Raw genomic sequence first — 18,752 nt, 5'->3', positions numbered from 1 at the left:
ACATCATCCACCGTAGGTGCATTGGGTGCAGCCCCCCTTGCTGCTTGTGGATGTTCATCCTCCCACAGCTGCCAAGCTTTCTGCAAAATCAGACGTTTCTGTGATGACCCAAACAAAATTCCCAAAAGAAAATCCCAATACTTCCATGTATAATCTGCATTTCCCAAATATTCCTATATCATTTCCCCTGCCCCAATGGGATCATCCAGATATTGGAGTAATTCTTTTTTCAACCCTCTTATATCCTGGGTAGTAAGTGGTACAATTACAAACCCAAATCCTCCCCCTTGACCCCCAAAAGGAACTTGACTGACTGGCATCTGGTGTACCCCTGTCTCTTGGGGGGCTTCTGATGTCCTAAATTGAGCTCCTCTTCTAGTTCTAGGAGGTGAACATGCTGCTCCCCTCGCCCTACAACTTCATTATTCTTATGTGAGGCTCTAGGAAAAACATTTTCCTGATCCCTTTGCTCTGGAAGTTGAGGACACAGGGGACCTGCAGCTGGCCCTGGGTCAGCTAGCAACACTGGAGGACAAGACAAGGGAAGGTACTGAAAAACATCCCAATTCTCACCATTTGCTCCCCAAAGATCCCATTTTACTTACCAGTGAAATTTTCAGTGGTCCTTCCCTGTGGACTCTTCATGGACCCTTCATGGACCCCTACACCACCACTCATCTGCCTCCTGGACAGTCTCGATCACCAGGTGGCAGCCAGCACCAAGAGGAGCTGATCACCGAAACTGGGTGAGGAGCGCCTTCTGTTCCACCTGCTGCCCGCTGCCCCACATGGAGGAAATATCCCGGACGAGCCCTCAAAATTGTCAGAAAAATTAATCCACAAACACCTGAGGTTTATGTCCAAAAAGGAGACAGAGGAATTCTTTTTGCTTTATTTGAATAAAGGGAGAGGCCATGGGGCATACCCCTGGGATCTCTCAATATTTTGGAGGACACAGCCTCCTTTTTATTCTATTTTCCCAGTCACTTTTCCTTCTCTCGGTCCCCTTTGGCAGAGGTACTTGAGAGTTACAGACTTCCCAGAATGCCTGGTACCTGAGATTCCACTTTAACATATACCCTCCTTTTTAATTTTTAAATCTCACAGAGTTCATAGTTTTCCCCAATTGCTTCTTTCATCTTCCGATATCCAGTTTCAATTATCAGGAAACCTACAGTTTCTTCGTAAAGACAAATATATTTTTCCTTTTATTAATCAGTGGAATCCATTCCATGGGTTTTTTTATGTCTTAGTGTTGGCCTTATCTACCAGCAGATCCACAGTTCATTTTTAAAGACAAATCCAACATTCCTCTCAGGACTAAGGATCTTAGCAACATACAACTGGCAAATAGTAGAGGAATTTCCCATTCCATGAGGCAATACAGACCAGTAATATCACTGAAAGGGTGCCTGCATATTTTTGCTAGGAACGAAAAATGCCAATTTTGGGACATGATCAGGATGTAAGGCAATATTGAAAAAACAATCCTCTAAATAAATCACTGTCATATGCCAATTCCAAGGGATCATGGTAGGAAAGGGGAGCCCACACTACAAACCTCCCATTTCCTGTATTACAGAATTAAATTTTCAGAGGTCTTGGAGCAAACGCCACATGCCAGTTTGTTTTTTAATAACAAACACAGGGCTGGTGACGGGACTATATGCCCTTCCAGGAGTTGTTGCTGAACCAATTCTGCAAATGAGTGCAGTTTTTGAAATGATAGTGAGTGGAATGTTGGATTTGTCTTTACAAACGAACTGTGGACTTGCTGGTAGATAAGGCTAGCACTAGGACATAAAAGAAACAACAGGATGGATTCCAGTGATTGATAAATGAAAAAAATATTTGCCTTTACAAACAAACTGTAGGTTTGCTGATAAAGGAAATTGGATATTGGAAGATGAAAGAAGCAATTGGGGAAAACTATGAATTCTGTGAGATTTAAAAATTAAAAAGAATGGTATACATTAGAGGGGAATCTTAGGTATCAGGCATTCTGGGAAGTCTGTACCTCTCAAGTACCTCAGCCAATGGGCAACAAGAGAGGGAAATGTGGCCGGGAAATTAGGATAAAAAGGAGGCTGCCTCCGCCAAAATATTGAGAGATCCAGGGAAAGGCCCCATGGCCTGTCCCTTTATTCAAATAAAGCAAAAAGGACTCCTCTGTCTCCTTTTTGGACATAAACCTCAGGTGTTTGTGGATTAATTTTCCTGACCATAGGGGCCACTGGCTCACCCATACTGGCTCAGAAGTTTTCCAAGTCAATTTGAGAGTGCCACACATTCCAGCAATCCCAAGGCAAAATTTGACTTCATAAAAACTCCACAGTCAGCTAATACATCCCTCCTGCACAAAACCAGGGGGACAGACATTACAAAATGTTAAATTGTAGCAACGGGCCCCTTGGGTCCTGTTATCTGTACCAAGTGTTGGCTTTGTAAGCTTTGACTACATACCCCCACGCTTGAGAGCATCTGAGGCACGGTTCTAAATAAAGAATCATTAGACCACTGGCTTTTAGAGATAAACTACATCGGCACAGTGTCAATGAGGCCTGTTAAGACTATGCCCTTGCCTTTCAGAGATACTTTGCATTGGCATGTGGTGACACTGGGATGTAATATGCTGTGTCCAAAGAATTTGTGGAACGCCTGTTGAACCAAACTCACCTTCCCACTTTTCAGCTATTGAGGGAGCAGAAAGGGGTGCTGCTGGGAAAGGTACAGGTTGGGCTATTTTGGTCCTGACCAGGCCCACACAGATCAGCTGGGGGGTCCAAGCCACGATCTTTATCTCCCCAACCGAGTCAGAATCTATGACTCCAGGCAACACAAACAATCCTGTTATCAAGGCAGATGATCTCCCTATGAGCAATGCTTGGTAACTGGGTTCGAAGGGCCCATCGATGCCTGTAGGGAGACAAAAAAATGTGCTGTTAGACAACATTACTGTATAATTTGTTGGTATGTCCTGTCTTGCGCTGCCTGGAGTGGCTGCATGTAGGCTGGTGACGGTCTAGTGGGTGGGGGCTGGGCAGGTTGAAAGCTGAAGGTTGCTCCTGGTTGCTGTCTAGGCTGTGGGATTTCTGCCTCTCTGTATCACAGTCCCGAACTCTGAATGAAGTTTTCCTGCTGCAAAGGCTGGCCATTATGGTGAAACTTAGAGAGGCTCAGGTTAGTGAAATCAGGGCCTTTTGGATAATGAGAGCACATCTACCGGGTCTTGCGTTTCCATATCCATGCTTTTTTGCAGTCTTTTCTAACGTTCTCAGAACCAAAACAAACTATTGCTTTCTGGGGACGAATTTGAGGGCCGCAAAAGCACCAGCTATGCCCTGCCCCACAGCCTGGTAAGTGACTGCTGTGGTATGCTGCAGTGTTCCTAGGCGATTACAGCCTTTTATCATGTGAAGCAATGTGGGCTCAGGCTCAGGAGGCAGGGATTTCAAGAGAGCTTAATTTGAATTTTCTATGGCCAGCTTAAGGAGTATAAACACCCTTGCATTAACAATTTGTCTCTCCAGTTCTTGTTTTAATCTGTCCACAAATTGCAAATAGGGCTCCTGAGGACCCTGTTTAATATTTATGAAAGACTGTTTCGGGGTTTTCACATCAGGAATTCTAAGAAAAGAAAAGTGAGCTGCCTCCATGACGCCCTTGAGGGCTTCTCTTGGTAAAGCTTGGCCATTAGGATTGGTATGCAGCCCTTCCCTGGTTAGGTGGTCAATAGTTAAGGCAGTCAGTGCTTGTTTAACATGTCCTGCTTATGTTACAAGTAAATCTTCCAGTCTTTTTTTCCATTGCCCCATGAATATTGCATGTTGTGTTGGCATAGGCAAAAGATTTGCTAAAGACTTAACATCATGAGGAATCATGAGGTGAGTAGTGAAAGTTACTCTTAAAATCTTACTGAAGTAAGGAGATCCCAAGCCATATTCTGCTGTGGTATGGCAGAGTTCCTGAATTTCTGAGTGTCCCAAAGGCTGCCATTGTGGGTTCCCCCACTCTGGGCCAACTCGCATGGAGGCAAAAAAGATTTCAGCATCAGTATCATAGTCTCTTTCCTTAAGGGTTTTCTTTTTTACCTGTAACCAGTCATGCATACCTGTAAAGAATTTGTCTGGATCTTTTGTGGGGCTGGGGAAATGAATTCCCCGTCACTGCTAGAGTCAGCGCCCATCGTGTAAGCAGTAGGCATTCAATGACTCTGGGGTCACAGGTGATTTAGCAGTGGGACTGTGGGTGGTCATCAGGCTCTAACCCTGGCACTAATCAGGGAGGGCGTATGGACGGGGAACAGAGAGCGCGACATGGGCAGGTCTTAGTTATGGCTGCCTCAGAGGAAGTTTCACAGTCAGCCTCGCTCCCCTCCCACTTCTTAATCGCATCCATAACCACCTTCCATGCAGGAAGCACTTGCAGCTCTGGCTGGTGGCCAGACAGAGTGGCCTGGTCGTAGAGCTTAATGCCGACCTTGTCCCATTAGAAGAGGGTGAAGATAGAAGACGGGATAGTGTCAGAAAAGATGTGTGACACCCGTCATAGAAGTGACTTAAGGTCTTGCATGGGGATGGGGGAACCATGCCTGTTTAAAACAGCAGGATTGGCTTTATAAACATCTCTCTTGGTGGACGTATCCTGTCCCATACTTAAGTTACCCAGCTCACTTCTCACGTCCTGTGGAACAGATGATTGTGGGCCCACACGTGGTTCTTTCACCAACACTTCTTTGTTCTACGGTGCTCGCCAATTGCCACCAGTTATGCCAGTTCTTTTCCTCACATGGGAGCATGAATTATCGATGATGGGAGAGAGACGGGGACACTGAATGGTGATCTGGATCCAATATTTACTGAGCACTATATGTGCTTATATACCATTTACAGGAAGGCTGGCAATATTTTACTGCAATCATCTAGTTAAGTATCACACAGACAAACTTAACATTTCAACTTAGTCAAATATTACTTCCCATAAGCCAGACTTGATTCAGTCTTCTTGCTGTCAGAGCTCTGTTTACTCTTGCCATGGCATCCATATTATCAAGCTGCATATGCTGATTAAATCTGCAGTACTATCAGTCTCATTTGCATTAGCATATCCATATAATAAGTCACGGGCAAGGACACTTTCCACTTGACTTTGTTACTCATTATCTTCATCCAGCCAGGCCTTGAACATTTCAGGGATAGGACATTCAGAGCTCCAACGGGCAGCTGGTTCTGATACCGAAATAATGAGAAAAAGGACTAATGTAGATATAGTAGTAGTCATGCTAAGGCTTAAAAAACTGCAGTTTTCGGACAGGCCCTGAGAACCTACCTTGTGAAACAATAGTGAAAAGAATTAGTAGAGCATATAGAACATTTAGAACTGTGAAAACAATAATCAAAGGATTTAGTAGGGCATATAGGACATCTAGAAACTTTCAAGATAAGGCTAAAGTGTAATAATAAATAAAGGGTTCTGGTGATGGGCAAACATACAAGGGGGATTAAGGGGGGTAGCCTATAGTTCTAAGTAGACAAGCATGCAGAATTTATAACTTTTAGGAATGATACCTGCAAGATTTATGTATCTGTATTGTTTTGAAGAATGTGTATTTCTGCACGTAGACCACTTTGTAAAAAGGTATAAAAACCTGATGGAAAAAGGGAGCTGTGGGATCCTGACTTTGGACACTAGTCCGCAGGTTCCCCGGGCCCTGAATAAAGCACCGCATAAACTAACTCTGTTAGTTTGTGTTCTGTTTGGGGCATCGGGCAACAGTTTTCCTGGCGACCCAGATGGGACTCCGGAGGTGGCTGGGGCGGTTCGTGGGCTGATCCACTCCACGCCGGCACCAGGTGATTTCTGGGGAGAACATCAACCCGTGCCCGACCCCGCGCCTGACGGACGACCTGGAGGTAAGCCCGAAGGTGCTTTATTCTTTTATTGAGGGGAAGGGGGGCCTGCTGATTAAGTCGGAACGGCGATTCCGCACGGGGGTCACAGACGTCTTTAAGGTTGTGGAAAAGCCTAGGCGCTGACCGTCAGACGCGGCAGTGACTGCGCAGGTTCAGCACTTGCCACTCGCGGCGACGAGAAAGGCAAGATTGGTGGATTGGTGGAAAAGGTTGTGAGTGTTGTGTGTGGTGTGCAGTGTGGCAAGGTTTGTGGAAAGGGTGTGAGTGTTGTGTGTGGTGTGCAGTGTGGCAAGGTTTGTGGAAAGGGTGTGAGTGTTGTGTGGTGTATATTGTAAAAAAAAAAAAAAAAAAAAAAAAAAAAAAAAAAAAAAAAAAAAAGAGAGGTGAAATGATGTCTTTAAAAACGTTTAGAACTATGGCAAGTTCTGGGATAGAAATCCCGGACGATTCGCCTTTGGGCTGTTTATTACAACATTGGAATGTGGGGAATTTTGGTCAAGAACTAAGTAAAAGGAAATTGATTGATTTCTGTAATCATGTATGGCCTTTATATGAACCCGATGGTATGCAATGGCCTAGGAACGGTACACTGAATCCTGACATTATTACACCTCTGATGCATTTTCTGCAAAGTAATGAAAAATGGGATGAAATACCGTATCTAGACCTCTTTTATTATTTGAAAGATAAACCGGAGTGGCAAAAGGAGTGTGGGATCATGGTTTTGAAAACATTAAAGCAGAATTGTGATGGATGTAAGGGTTGGCAGAAAGAGAAGGAATGCTCGGTTAGGTTTTCGGAACCTGAGGAGGATGTTTCTTTGCTGATAGCCCCTAGTGCCCCTCCGGTGGAGGAACGTGGAGGAAGTATGCCAGAGGTAGAAAGGGGGGATCGGGAAGCAAAAATAGAAACCACTGATATACCACGGACCCCCTTATGTGAAAGAACTCGGAGAGGGCGGTGGGAGGTGGAAAGGAAGAAAAAGGAAGAAGGTGCTCATTTAATGGTTCCGCTCCGTGAAGCTGTCGGGCCGCAGGGGGAACGGGTCATAGTGAAAGTTCCCTTCTCTCCGAATGATTTACTAATTTGGAAACAATCAGCGGGGGGCGTATCGGGAGGATCCTGAACGAACTGCGCGGGTGGTAAAAATGGTAATTAAGACTCAGAACCCAGATTGGAATGATTTACAAGTTTTGTTAGACACAATAATGGATTCTACTGAAAGGAAATGGTGTTTAAAGCTATGACAGAGAAAGCACAAGAAATGATTAGGTTGCGGCTTGTGGATGGTACAGTAAATGATTTGGTACCTAGGGAAGATCCGGAGTGGGATCCCAACTCGACGGGCGGGTCTCGGAGACTTAAAGCTTATCAGGATTTGTTAACAGAAGGAATACGGAATGGAATACCAAAAACTTTGAATTGGTCTAAGTTGTATTCGGTCAGGCAGGAAAAGAATGAGTCTCCGTCAACCTTTTTAGAGCGGCTTAAGGAGACAGCTCGTAGATACACTAATTTAGAAGTTGAAGGGGAATCGGGAAAATTACAGCTAGCATTAATTTTATGGGGCAGTCTCAGGAAGATATTAGAAAGAAATTACAAAAACTGGAGGGAGAGGATACTCGGAATTTAGATAAACTGTTGGAAGTTGCGTGGAAGGTATATAATAATAGGGAAAAAGAAACGGCCAGGAAACAGCAGGCTACTATGTTGGCAGTGTTACAGCAAGCGGCTGGAAATAATATGAGAGGAGGGAGTCGTGGACGTGGACGAGGAGGGGGAAGGGGAATAGCAAAGGGGGGAATGCCAATGGGTGCGGGAGGACTTATGGGTCAATTTAATATGGGAAGAGGGAGAATACAGCTAGGGATAGATCAATGTGCTCTATGTAAAAATAGAGGACATTGGAAAAATGAGTGTCCTCTCAACCAAGGAATGGGTTTTGGGGGAGGAATTATAGCCAGCGGGAATGGAAATCAGGGATTGATGAATAATACAGGTGCTTTCCCGGGAAATCCCCAAGGTGTCGCCCAAGCCCTCATGATGGGGAATTACCAAAATCAGAGCTGACTAGACCAGGATTTAAAGGTAATAATGGAAGTAGATGGGGAACCATTAGAATTTAGAGTAGATACGGGGGCATCATATTCAGCTGTTAACACTAAGCTAGGACCTTTGAGTGATTCTACTATCCAAGTAGTGGGGGTTACGGGACAAGTTGAGGAACGAACATTTTTGCGGCCATTAGATATAAAATTTGGGGGGAAAGAATTTGATCATCAATTTTTATATATGCCAAATAGCCCAGAATCGCTATTTGGGAGGGATCTATTGTCAATGTTAGAGGCAAAGATAATATTTGAAAAAGGTAGAGTAAGATTGGAATTTCCTGAGGAGAATATTGCTAAGTTGTTTGTAGTGAAAGAAGTTGAAGCAGCAGAAATACCACAAGAAATAGAACAAGCTGTAGTACCATGGGTATGGGAAACAGGAGTACCTGGAAAATCAAAAGCAGCACAACCGGTTGTAATAGAACTAAAGGAAGGAGCCTCCCCAGTAAAGGTAAGACAATATCCTTTGAAATTGGAAGCACGAATAGGAATAGCACCCATGATTGAACAATTTCTTAGCTTGGGAATTTTACAGGAATGTGAGTCAGAATTCAATACTCCGATATTCCCAGTCAGAAAGCCAAATGGTAAGTATAGATTAGTTCAAGATTTAAGAGCAATTAATAACATCACTAAAGATATACACCCAGTAGTAGCTAATCCGTATACATTGTTGACAGCTGTGTCGGAAAGGTTTAAGTGGTTCACAGTGATTGATTTGAAAGATGCATTTTTCTGTATCCCCTTGGCACTTGAAAGTAGGAAATACTTTGCCTTTGAATGGGAGAACCCAGACACGGGACGCAAGAAGCAGCTCACCTGGACGTGTCTACCACAAGGATTCAAAAACTCACCAACTATTTTTGGAAATCAATTGGCTCGAGAGTTAGAAGAATGGAAGACGACTCAGGTAAAAGAATCACCTTTCTTATATGTTCTCCTACAATATGTTGATGACATCTTTATAGCCTCCACAGAAAAGGATGTTTGCCTCAGACTCACTATTGGATTGCTTAATATGCTGGGACAAGCTGGATACCGAGTATCGAAAGAAAAAGCTCAGCTGGTAAGAACCCAAGTAATTTACCTAGGCTGCGAAATTTCACAAGGGGTGCGAAAGTTGGGAGTTAATCGAATACAAGCAATTTGCACCATACCCACACCACGAAATCCACAAGAGTTAAGATCCTTTTTGGGCATGGTAGGGTGGTGCCGTTTGTGAATCCCAGAATTTGGACTAAAAGCAAAACCCCTGTATGAGGCAGCCAAAAGCCCTGTGTTTCAGTGGGGACAAACTCAAGAAAAAGCATTCCAGAGTCTGAAACAAACCTTAAAGGAAGCCCCAGCACTAGGATTGCCAGATCTTACAAAACCTTTTCAACTATACGTAAATGAGAGACAGAGACTGGCAATAGGAGTGCTCACCCAAAAACTGGGCTCATGGAAGCGCCCGGTGGGGTACTTCTCAAAGCAGCTAGACACTGTAAGTGCCGGATGGCCAGGTTGTCTTAGAGCTGTGGCAGCAACAGTGCTTCTAATTCGGGAAGCCAGAAAATTGACTCTGGGGAAAAGGATGGAAGTATTTGTTCCCCACATGGTCATTGCGGTTTTGGAATAAAAGGGGGGGCATTGGCTCTCATCAAGCCGCATGTTACAATACCAGGCACTTCTCCGAGAACAAGATGACATTGAATTAAAAATAACTAATCATCTCAACCCAGCAGAATTTCTTAGGAGCAGCAGCCAGGAAGAAGGAGGCGAATTGACACATGACTGCGTAGAAATCATTGAACAGGTGTATGCCAGCCGGAAGGACCTGAAAGACGAGCCTTTGGAGAATCCGGAATGGGAACTGTTTACAGATGGATCCAGCTTTGTGGAAAACGGAACCAGGTATGCGGGATATGCAGTAGTGACTTTGACACAAATAATAGAAGCTCAAGCTTTAACCCCGGGAACTTCAGCCCAGAAAGCCGAGATACATGCTCTGGTGAGAGCCTTAGAATTGAGTCAAGGGAAAAGAGTAAACATTTGGACTGATTCAAAATACGCCTTTGGAGTAATACATGTACATGGAGCACTATGGAAAGAAAGAGGACTGTTGAATTCTCAAGGATCAGAAATTAAGCACAAAGAACAAATATTAGCACTATTGGAAGCAGTGCATAACCTCAGGCAGTGGCAGTGATGCATGTAAAAGGACATCAAAAGGAAGAGGGAAAAGCGTTCCAAGGAAACCAGTTGGCTGACAGAGTTGCCAAACAGGTTGCCCGAGAGGTATGGACACAATTAGCTTTATTGCCAGTGCGAATTAACCCTGCAACTTCTTTTCTTGAGCAGAAACCATGGTATACACATGAAGATGAGAAGCTTGCTCAATTTCTCCAGGCCCAGAAGAATGAAAAAGGATGGTATGTCACAGCTGTAGGTCAGGTTCTACTGCCAACAAAAGTAATGAAAACAATTTTAGAAATCGAACATAACAAGTGCCATTGGGGAGCAGACGCATTGGTACAATTTTTAAAACATGAGGTGATTTCCAACCAGATGTTAACAATGGCAAAACGGATTAACGCCACGTGTCCTGTCTGTATTAAAAATAACCCAGTGACACGAAGGCAAATACAACTAGGAAAGTTACAAGTAGGGCCGCAACCAGGAGACTATTGGCAAATAGATTTCTCAGAGCTACCAAAAGCACAAGGGTACCGTTATTTACTGGTGTATGTGTGTACTTTTTCAGGGTGGCCGGAAGCTTTCCCGTGCAGGACTAACCAGGCAAAGGAAGTAATTAAAACCTTACTACGAGAAATCATTCCTAGATTTGGGATCCCATTAGGAATGTCCTCAGATAGGGGACCTCACTTTGTAGCTGGAGTAGTCCAAGAGGTAGCCAGAGTATTAGGAATAGCTTGGGATCTCCATACGCCCTGGAGACCACAATCTAGTGGCCAGGTAGAACGGATGAATCAGACATTAAAAGGGCAGATTAAGAAAATTTGTCAGGAAGCAAAGATACAGTGGCCCCAGGCACTACCTCTAGCCTTGCTAAGAATCAGGATTAAACCCAGAGAAAAGATAGGAGTAAGTCCATACGAAATTTTGTATGGCAAGCCATATCATGCTGCAACTTACAAAGGGGACCCTCACTTAGTAGGAGATCAAGTATTGTTGAGTTACATTTTGTCTTTAAATAAAGTCCTTACAGCGCTGCGGGGAGCATTGCAGTGGAACCGGCCTCTGCCCTTGGAAAATCCTGTCCATGACATCCAGCCAGGAGATCAAGTATATGTAAAGAACTGGAATACAGAACCCTTGAAAGAAGTATGGGGCGGTCCTCACCAAGTGATCATGACTACCTACACGGCAGTGAAAGTCCAAGGGATCGACAACTGGATTCACTACACTCGAATCAAGAAAGTCCCGTCAAGATGGGAAGTACAGCCTCTGTCTGCAACAAAGCTGGTGTTCAGGGCAAGGACTTAGTTCTTTTAACATTAGTCTGTATAATGCAGGTGGGAGAAGCATTTGTTAAAATTACAGTTCCGGAGCCAGATGTAATGGTGCCAGAAGGTGCGGGAATAAATTTAACCTGTTTGTTTTCTGACAACCAGAGAGCTGGATTAAAAGAAGTAAAGGTAGCCTGGAGACAAATCACCACAGACGAAGTATTTACAGAAGGAATCGTGACATTTTGGGATATGGAACAGCAAAGAGGTAACACCACATTGACAATATCTCATATGCAAGCTGATCAGGTAGGACAATTCTCATGCATTGTGTGGATTAGAGAAAACTTTGATTATGGGGACATAAATGTAGGTATTTTAAAGGCAAATAAAACCCGAAGGGGGTACTCGGTGCAGGTAATACCAGTCAGTGCACGAGTAAATATGTGGAATGGATTGAGAGATACAAGCCTGGCACTACAGAGAAACCAGGAACAACAAAATTTAGTAGTAGGGTTAATTCGAGATTTTGGACAAATACAAAACGTATCAAAAATAACGGCATGTTTACCTCTGCCACAAGCTGCAGGGGAACCAATCCCTTGGGGAGTGATTCCAGTAGGAAATTTACCCCTAATAAAAAGAGGTAAGAATGGAAGTTGTGAATTAAAATTACGAGATAAAATCGAAATTGAAGTAATATGGGAAAAGGTTGGAGAAACATTAAGAATATTAACCTATAAGGATTGTCTAATTAGCCATGGAAGGTTAGGACAAATTAGGGATTGGGGAATTCAATTAGCGACAGGGGGAAAAGTAAAACCTGAAGATGCTAAGTGGGAATGTTTTATACCACATTGGCAAAAGAAAAGAATACCTAAAAATGAAAGCTATTATGAAATGATATGCCAGAACTCATCCCGGCAGGAATCCTCGTGGGACAGTTGGAAAACGGTATGGGGCCCCAGCATATTAGAACATTACAGTTACATTGGACAAGTTAATTGGTGTGTCCAATGGACGGGAAGCAGAAATGCCACTCACACAGAAGTATCTCAAACCAGCACTTCTACAAAAACTTTGAGCGCCACAAAAGAAAATTGGAACTGCACCCAAATTCTCACCTGTGACACTCCAGAGAATCAAATTAGTTTGGCACCGGTCAGAATGCTTATAAAATGGAGTTGTGAGTGTAGAAAACTTAACCATACAATTCAAGGAAGTGCTTTCCCGCAGGACCAGAAGGGTAAAACTTTGAGCTGTAAGGATACAACTATCAGGAGTCCAGGAAATTTAGTATGGATTATGGGACATGGACAATGGACAACACATTTGCCATTAGACGGGCCTGTAACACAAATTACCTTAGGAGTTCCCACATTATGTCCTTTTTGGAAACAGTCTAAATTAACGAAGAAAGAGATGCAGTCACGAGCAAAGAGAGAAACAAATAAAGTAGCAGAAGAACTAGGACAGGGAAATGAAGATGAATGGCATGAACCCTCATCAGGAGTTAAATTTGGGTGGGTATTGGAATCCTTGTTTGCACCAATTTCTACATATAGAAACCGGGAGATGCTGTACAAATTACTAGGACAAACTGAGAGGTTAGCTACAGTTAAAAAGAAAGGATTTAAGGATCTAAATTTACAATTGCAGGCAACAACAAGAATGACAATCCAAAATAGAATGGCATTAGATTTGCTTTTATTAAAAGAACATGGAGTCTGTGGATACCTCCAAGGAAAGGTTGATCATTGCTGCATACATATCCCAAATGTCACAGAAGAAGTAGAAAAGGACATAAGTCAATTGGAACAAATTGAAACAAAAGTGCATGAAGTCCAGGAGGAAGCTGAACATAACTGGGTAGGAGCACTGTTTAGCTCCCTAGTAATCCAAGTCTCTGGTTGGATATCATCAATTGTACAATATGTAATAATGATTGTATTAATTATTGTAGTATGCATGATTATGTATAGATGTCTTTTAGGAATGATTGCCAGAGAAGGAACTAATACTCGCCGTGTCATGAGAGCACTGACCCGGAAAGAAGTAATCCTGCCAACTCGAAAAGAAGACTCACCGTTCTACATAGAAACCACAACTTGAAGAATTGAGCATCCTTGCAGAAAATCTGAAGAATGCTCAAAAGGGGGGAGTTGATACCGAAATAATGAGAAAAAGGACTAATGTAGATATAGTAGTAGTCATGCTAAGGCTTAGAAAACTGCAGTTTTCGGACAGGCCCTGAGAACCTACCTTGTGAAACAATAGTGAAAAGAATTAGTAGAGCATATAGAACATTTAGAACTGTGAAAACAATAATCAAAGGATTTAGTAGGGCATATAGGACATCTAGAAACTTTCAAGATAAGGCTAAAGTATAATAATAATAAATAAAGGGTTCTGGTGATGGGCAAACATACAAGGGGGATTAAGGGGGGTAGCCTATAGTTCTAAGTAGACAAGCATGCAGAATTTATAACTTTTAGGAATGATACCTGCAAGATTTATGTATCTGTATTGTTTTGAAGAATGTGTATTTCTGCACGTAGACCACTTTGTAAAAAGGTATAAAAACCTGATGGAAAAAGGGAGCTGTGGGATCCTGACTTTGGACGCTAGTCCGCAGGTTCCCCGGGCCCTGAATAAAGCACCGCATAAACTAACTCTGTTAGTTTGTGTTCTGTTTGGGGCATCGGGCAACAGTTCCAGTGCCTCACCACCTCACAGTCATGTATTCCTTCCTAATATTTAATCAAAACCTGCCCTCTACCAGTTTAAAGCCATTCACCCTTGTCCTATCACTTCATTCTTGTGTAAGAAGTCCCTCTCAACAAGGCTATTTCCACTGCTATAGTATTCACATTTGTAGGGATTTGACTTATATTTATTTAATAATTTATTAATAATAATTGTTTAAATTGTTAATACTATTATTAATATTATTATCAATAATATTTATTAATATTTATTGACTTATTTTATATAATATTTGACTATTCCACAGGATACAGTCATTTACACAAGCAGATGTGAAGAAGTGTCACAGGTAGCAGTGAGAAAGCAGTTGTCAGCAGAGACTGGTGGTGGTATCAGGGAACTGGAGAAGTGCAGTGCTGCAAATGTCCTCCCTTCCCTTTCCTGGTGTCCTGGTCTTCTCCACATTCACAGTGTAGATGTGTATCTCATGCAGAACTAACTCCTTCCCTGATGCCACTTGTATTAATGTCCCTTAATGCCTCTCGTGGTGGGAACATGGCCATCGTGCTCTTCCCAGGCTTTTTGGACCTGAGATGCCTCTCCCCTCTTCCAGTGCTTTTCCTCTGCCCCCAATTCAAAGCCTTGCCTTTCCTTACAATTCCTACTTAACCCATTCCTTTACACCATTTCTCTCTCTTTTCATCACCCTCCTCCCATTCCCTACTGGCTCTTCCTAAGCCCAGTACTCTGGCAGTGAGCACAACAGTACAATATCCTTTTTTCCCCCTAAGTCACACATCTAGACCCAGAGACAATCAGCCTCCCCTGGAGACCCGTTGCTGGAAAAGTCTGTTTTACAGAGTTTTAGGGGGGGGTCAAGTTTGTCCCTGCAAAGCGGGATTTTAACTTCCCTCAGAGTTTATTTTCATGGTGACTTCCTTGTCCACTGTGCATTTGCACGCATTAGCCTTCCAAGGGTTTAATCTTCTCTTGTTTTGAGATAATTTCTCGAGTTCCCAGATCACTATCATCCCAGCTTGTCCCCTGGCCTCTTGGATTGTCCCTTCTATAGTTTTCATGGCAGTTTCTGCTCTTTGACTTGTTGCTAACTTTTCCTCCCCATTAGACTCTGTCTTTGCACTACTGGAATTAAATAGTCCATGCTCTGCCTCCTTCTGAACACAGCCTGTAAAACAGGATAGGGAGCAAAAGGAACACAGGAAACACAGAGGTGCTCCACTTTGGTGATCTGACTGTGTCCTCTCACTTCATAGAATCGTTCTCCATCTTCCTTGAGAGTTCTTCCTGAACAGAAGTCCTGGGCTGAGCCTTTGTTCCTGAAACATGGAGGAGAGGAGAACTCATGGAGCCAGCTCATACCTGGCTTACCAGGCTGTCATTTGAAGAATGGGGAGCAGTGACAACCCATCCTCCTGGCCCTGTGAGTGAGGGCTTCTCCATCCTGACCTAGAAACCAGGCTCTGCAGTGCACAGCTTCTCCCAACATCAGCCTAAGCTGCAAGGACCTGCCTTGTCTCGGTCTTCAGCAACACTCCCACGCCTTTCTGGCTTTTGCCATGCAGGAATTCCCTTCAGGCCTCCCCTCTTCAATAACTCTTAGCACACAAACAGGACAAGGAAGAGATTTCCTGTCTTCCCTCCTCCAGCCAAGGGCCATGCCAGCACAGGAGGGTCCGGCCTGCTGTGGTGAAGCCAGCTGAAGGTGCTCAGCCCATGAAGGACAGAGCTGACCAGCAGGTCCCTCTGCTGGGTGTCCACTCCTGGGGTCAGCCTGCAGTCAGCAGCACCCCCTGCTTGGTCTGGACACGGTTTCCCCACCTTTGCTGTAGGAAGAAGGCAGGATGCCATGTCAGACTGATGCCTGTGGGAACAGAGCAAGAGGAGAACAAGGGTGATTCATCCTGGGAGTTTGGGTTAAATCAGGATCTTGAAGAGTCTGTCTCCATGTCCCTCTGAGCCCTGAGACCCCATGTAGTGGAGCTTATACTTGACTGCAAGACTTGACGAGGCTGTATTGGAGGGTAACACATCTCTACTTCTGGAACCATGGGAAACTGACTAATGCAAAAGTGGAAGCCTGTATTGTCATCCTCCAGAAGGCAGAAGGACAGCAGGGTTGAAACAATCTCCCACAGCAATGAGAGCCATTGTCTCCAAAGATCTGAAGCTGAAGCATAAAATGCCTGACAGAGGAAACCTCATGCTGAGGTCAAGGGGGAGGCCAGCAGTTACACACAGAGGGGTTTTGAAATTGGTGTGAATGCTGCAGCCTGCATCCCCACTCTGCTGAGAGGGAATATTGTGCAGAAGACAGATGGTCAGGATGTTGGTATCATTCCTCCCTTCTCTGGTCTGAACAGTTCTAACTCAGCCTCTCTTCACAGGAAGGATGTCCATCCCAAAGAAGCTCCATTTGCCTTGTCAAGGCCTAGCAACCTTCTCGCACTTACTGCTGGCAAAGACAGGCTTTGAAATGAGATTTGCCATTTTGTTGCTTATGAGGACACATGGGCAGTGATATGGTCAGCTGTCTGAGGAACAACCTGCAGAGAACAATCCAGCATTGTCCCCATGCCTTTGGGGACTCTCAGAAAAAAGGTCCATATTCCCTCTCTGTCTTGGGCACGTTCAATCTGTGTCCTGCAATTGCTGCCCAGGTGACACTGGAGGTGCTGCACAATGGGCTGGAGAGCTCTCTAAGTTGTTGCTCCCACATATTGGCTGAACAGATGTCTTGGAAAGTGAGGACACGGCTCCCACAGGGTGTTGAGCAATGCAGAAACATGTCATCTAAGTGGGAGTCTTCCCAAGGGAATCTTGCAAACAAATGTTCAAATTGTCCAGTGCTTGCCCTCCTGAAGCCTCTGGTTGTGATCCTGGCTTTTGTCCTGCTGCCTTCTGAAATGCTCCTGCCTCCCAACATCTCCCAATTACTGCAGACAAGCTGGCACCCAAATTCTACTTCCCCAGCAATTCAGCCAAATTGCAGAGAGTGAGAGCCAGCAGAGCCCATCCTCATCCTTGGGACCTCCATAACCTCTCTCATGAATCTCCATGATAAGGAACCCCCAGTATCCTTCTGGAATTATTTCAACATCAATGGTGAAAACAAAGTTGCAGAGTGTGAAAGCTGCCTCTGTGAGCTGCCCTCAGACACTGCTGGGGCTTGGGGCTGGTTTTCAGGTGGTGAGAGGACAAAGCAACCAGGCACAGTGGGTATAACATTCTCTGGCATTAATTCTTTCTCCCTGTATTTTCCATGCTGCCAGCACTTCTCCTGTGCTTTCTGCCTTTTGCTTTGATAGTATTTCGTCCAGGCTGCTTCCCTTATGTCACTGTCACACGTAAGTCTTTCCTTCCAAATCATTTGGAATTCAAGAGAACTGGGAAGCAGAACTGCTCAGGGGATTCAGGTTGAGGGAGAAACTACCATCACCAATGAAAGAGAACATCCTCCAGCAAGTTCATTTCTGAACACGAGCACATTTGCTGTTCTATGCACTTGGAGTCCTCTCCAGCCTTCCCCATTCCACTTCATGTACGTCAGATGGCCTAGATGGCAGCAAGGGATAAAGTAGGAGCATGAATGCAAATACCAGTGTGTATTGAATAGCTGCAACTATTTGAGGAGGCATTTGCCCCAAACCACAGCTGTTAAAGAAAAACATGACCATTAGCCTACGAGTAACGAGGGCTTTAGGGGAAGTCTTCAGAGACACAAAAGAAACAGTGTGAAAACAAAGTCTAGATGAAGCAGAAGATTGCAAGAGAGGAGAGAGAAATGGGAAGGAAGGAAGTGGCCATGGAGCTCAGGGTGCTCTGCAACTTGGCCACCTCTGTCTGTAAGAAGCTCCCTGGCAGCTCAGTGCTCTGGGTGACCTTGCTCATGGCACTGAGGGGTGCAGCAGGCACAGACCCACAGCTCTGCAGTGTGTAAAACGTGACCCTGTGCTTCCACCTGTGCTTCACAGGCTGCTGGAAGAGGTGTAGATGCTCATGAACCCTACATGTCCAGCGGGAGGTGTGTGAGACCAGGGGAGGCCCTGCTTCCACAAAGGGGATGTGTTCTTGCAGCTGGGTTCCTGGGGGCTGGTGGGAGCCTGGAGGTTGCAAAGACCATATGAATATGATTTTATGTGGAGAGAGAGCTTTAATTTAATATTAATTCGTAATTGATCATTAATTACACAAAGATGTTTAGAAATTGAGGATCTGCCCATGCCTGCAGCCTGTTGTGCACAAAAGAAAAGAATCAGAGGATGTCTTCTACAGAGAGCTCAGGCTTGTCCTCACTGGTAAGAAGTTCTGTGCCCTGATCTTCTGATGTTTCAGCTGAAATACCTCTGCTATTGGTATGAGCAGCATACCATGCAAGTCTGTTCAGAGGACTATGAGATCAAGTGGAATTCTTTAACCTTACGGGTATCCTTAGGCACCCTATCCAGCAGGAAATTCATTTGAGTTTCCTTGCAAGGTGCTAAAACCATCAAATAAAAAACTAGCACCTCTTTCACGCCAGACCAAGGAAAACTTCATGATCAGTCATGCAGAGA

The 18,752-nt window shown here is 44.3% G+C and overlaps 2 protein-coding genes across 3 annotated transcripts in view; both read left to right on the top strand.

Moving 5' to 3' along the window:
- LOC306803568 (C-type lectin domain family 4 member E-like) overlaps window positions 1-18,752 on the top strand; it is a 138,274-nt gene that overhangs the window by 114,162 nt on the left and 5,360 nt on the right. The window lies entirely within an intron of this gene.
- LOC306806916 (uncharacterized protein) lies at window positions 9,672-18,189 on the top strand (the record flags this gene model as incomplete). The annotated part of the gene is made up of 4 exons (XM_079316066.1): window positions 9,672-9,916; window positions 10,364-10,434; window positions 10,767-11,448; window positions 18,171-18,189. 4 exons carry the CDS (start codon window positions 9,672-9,674, stop codon window positions 18,187-18,189), a joined length of 1,017 nt encoding a protein of 338 aa, XP_079172192.1.

The sequence above is a fragment of the Erithacus rubecula genome (genome assembly GCF_903797595.1).
Source record: "Erithacus rubecula genome assembly, chromosome: 1".
In the NCBI taxonomy this organism is placed as follows: Eukaryota; Metazoa; Chordata; class Aves; order Passeriformes; family Muscicapidae; genus Erithacus; species Erithacus rubecula.
Note: the sequence above shows the minus strand (reverse complement) of the source record. Positions and strands in the feature narration are given on the sequence as shown.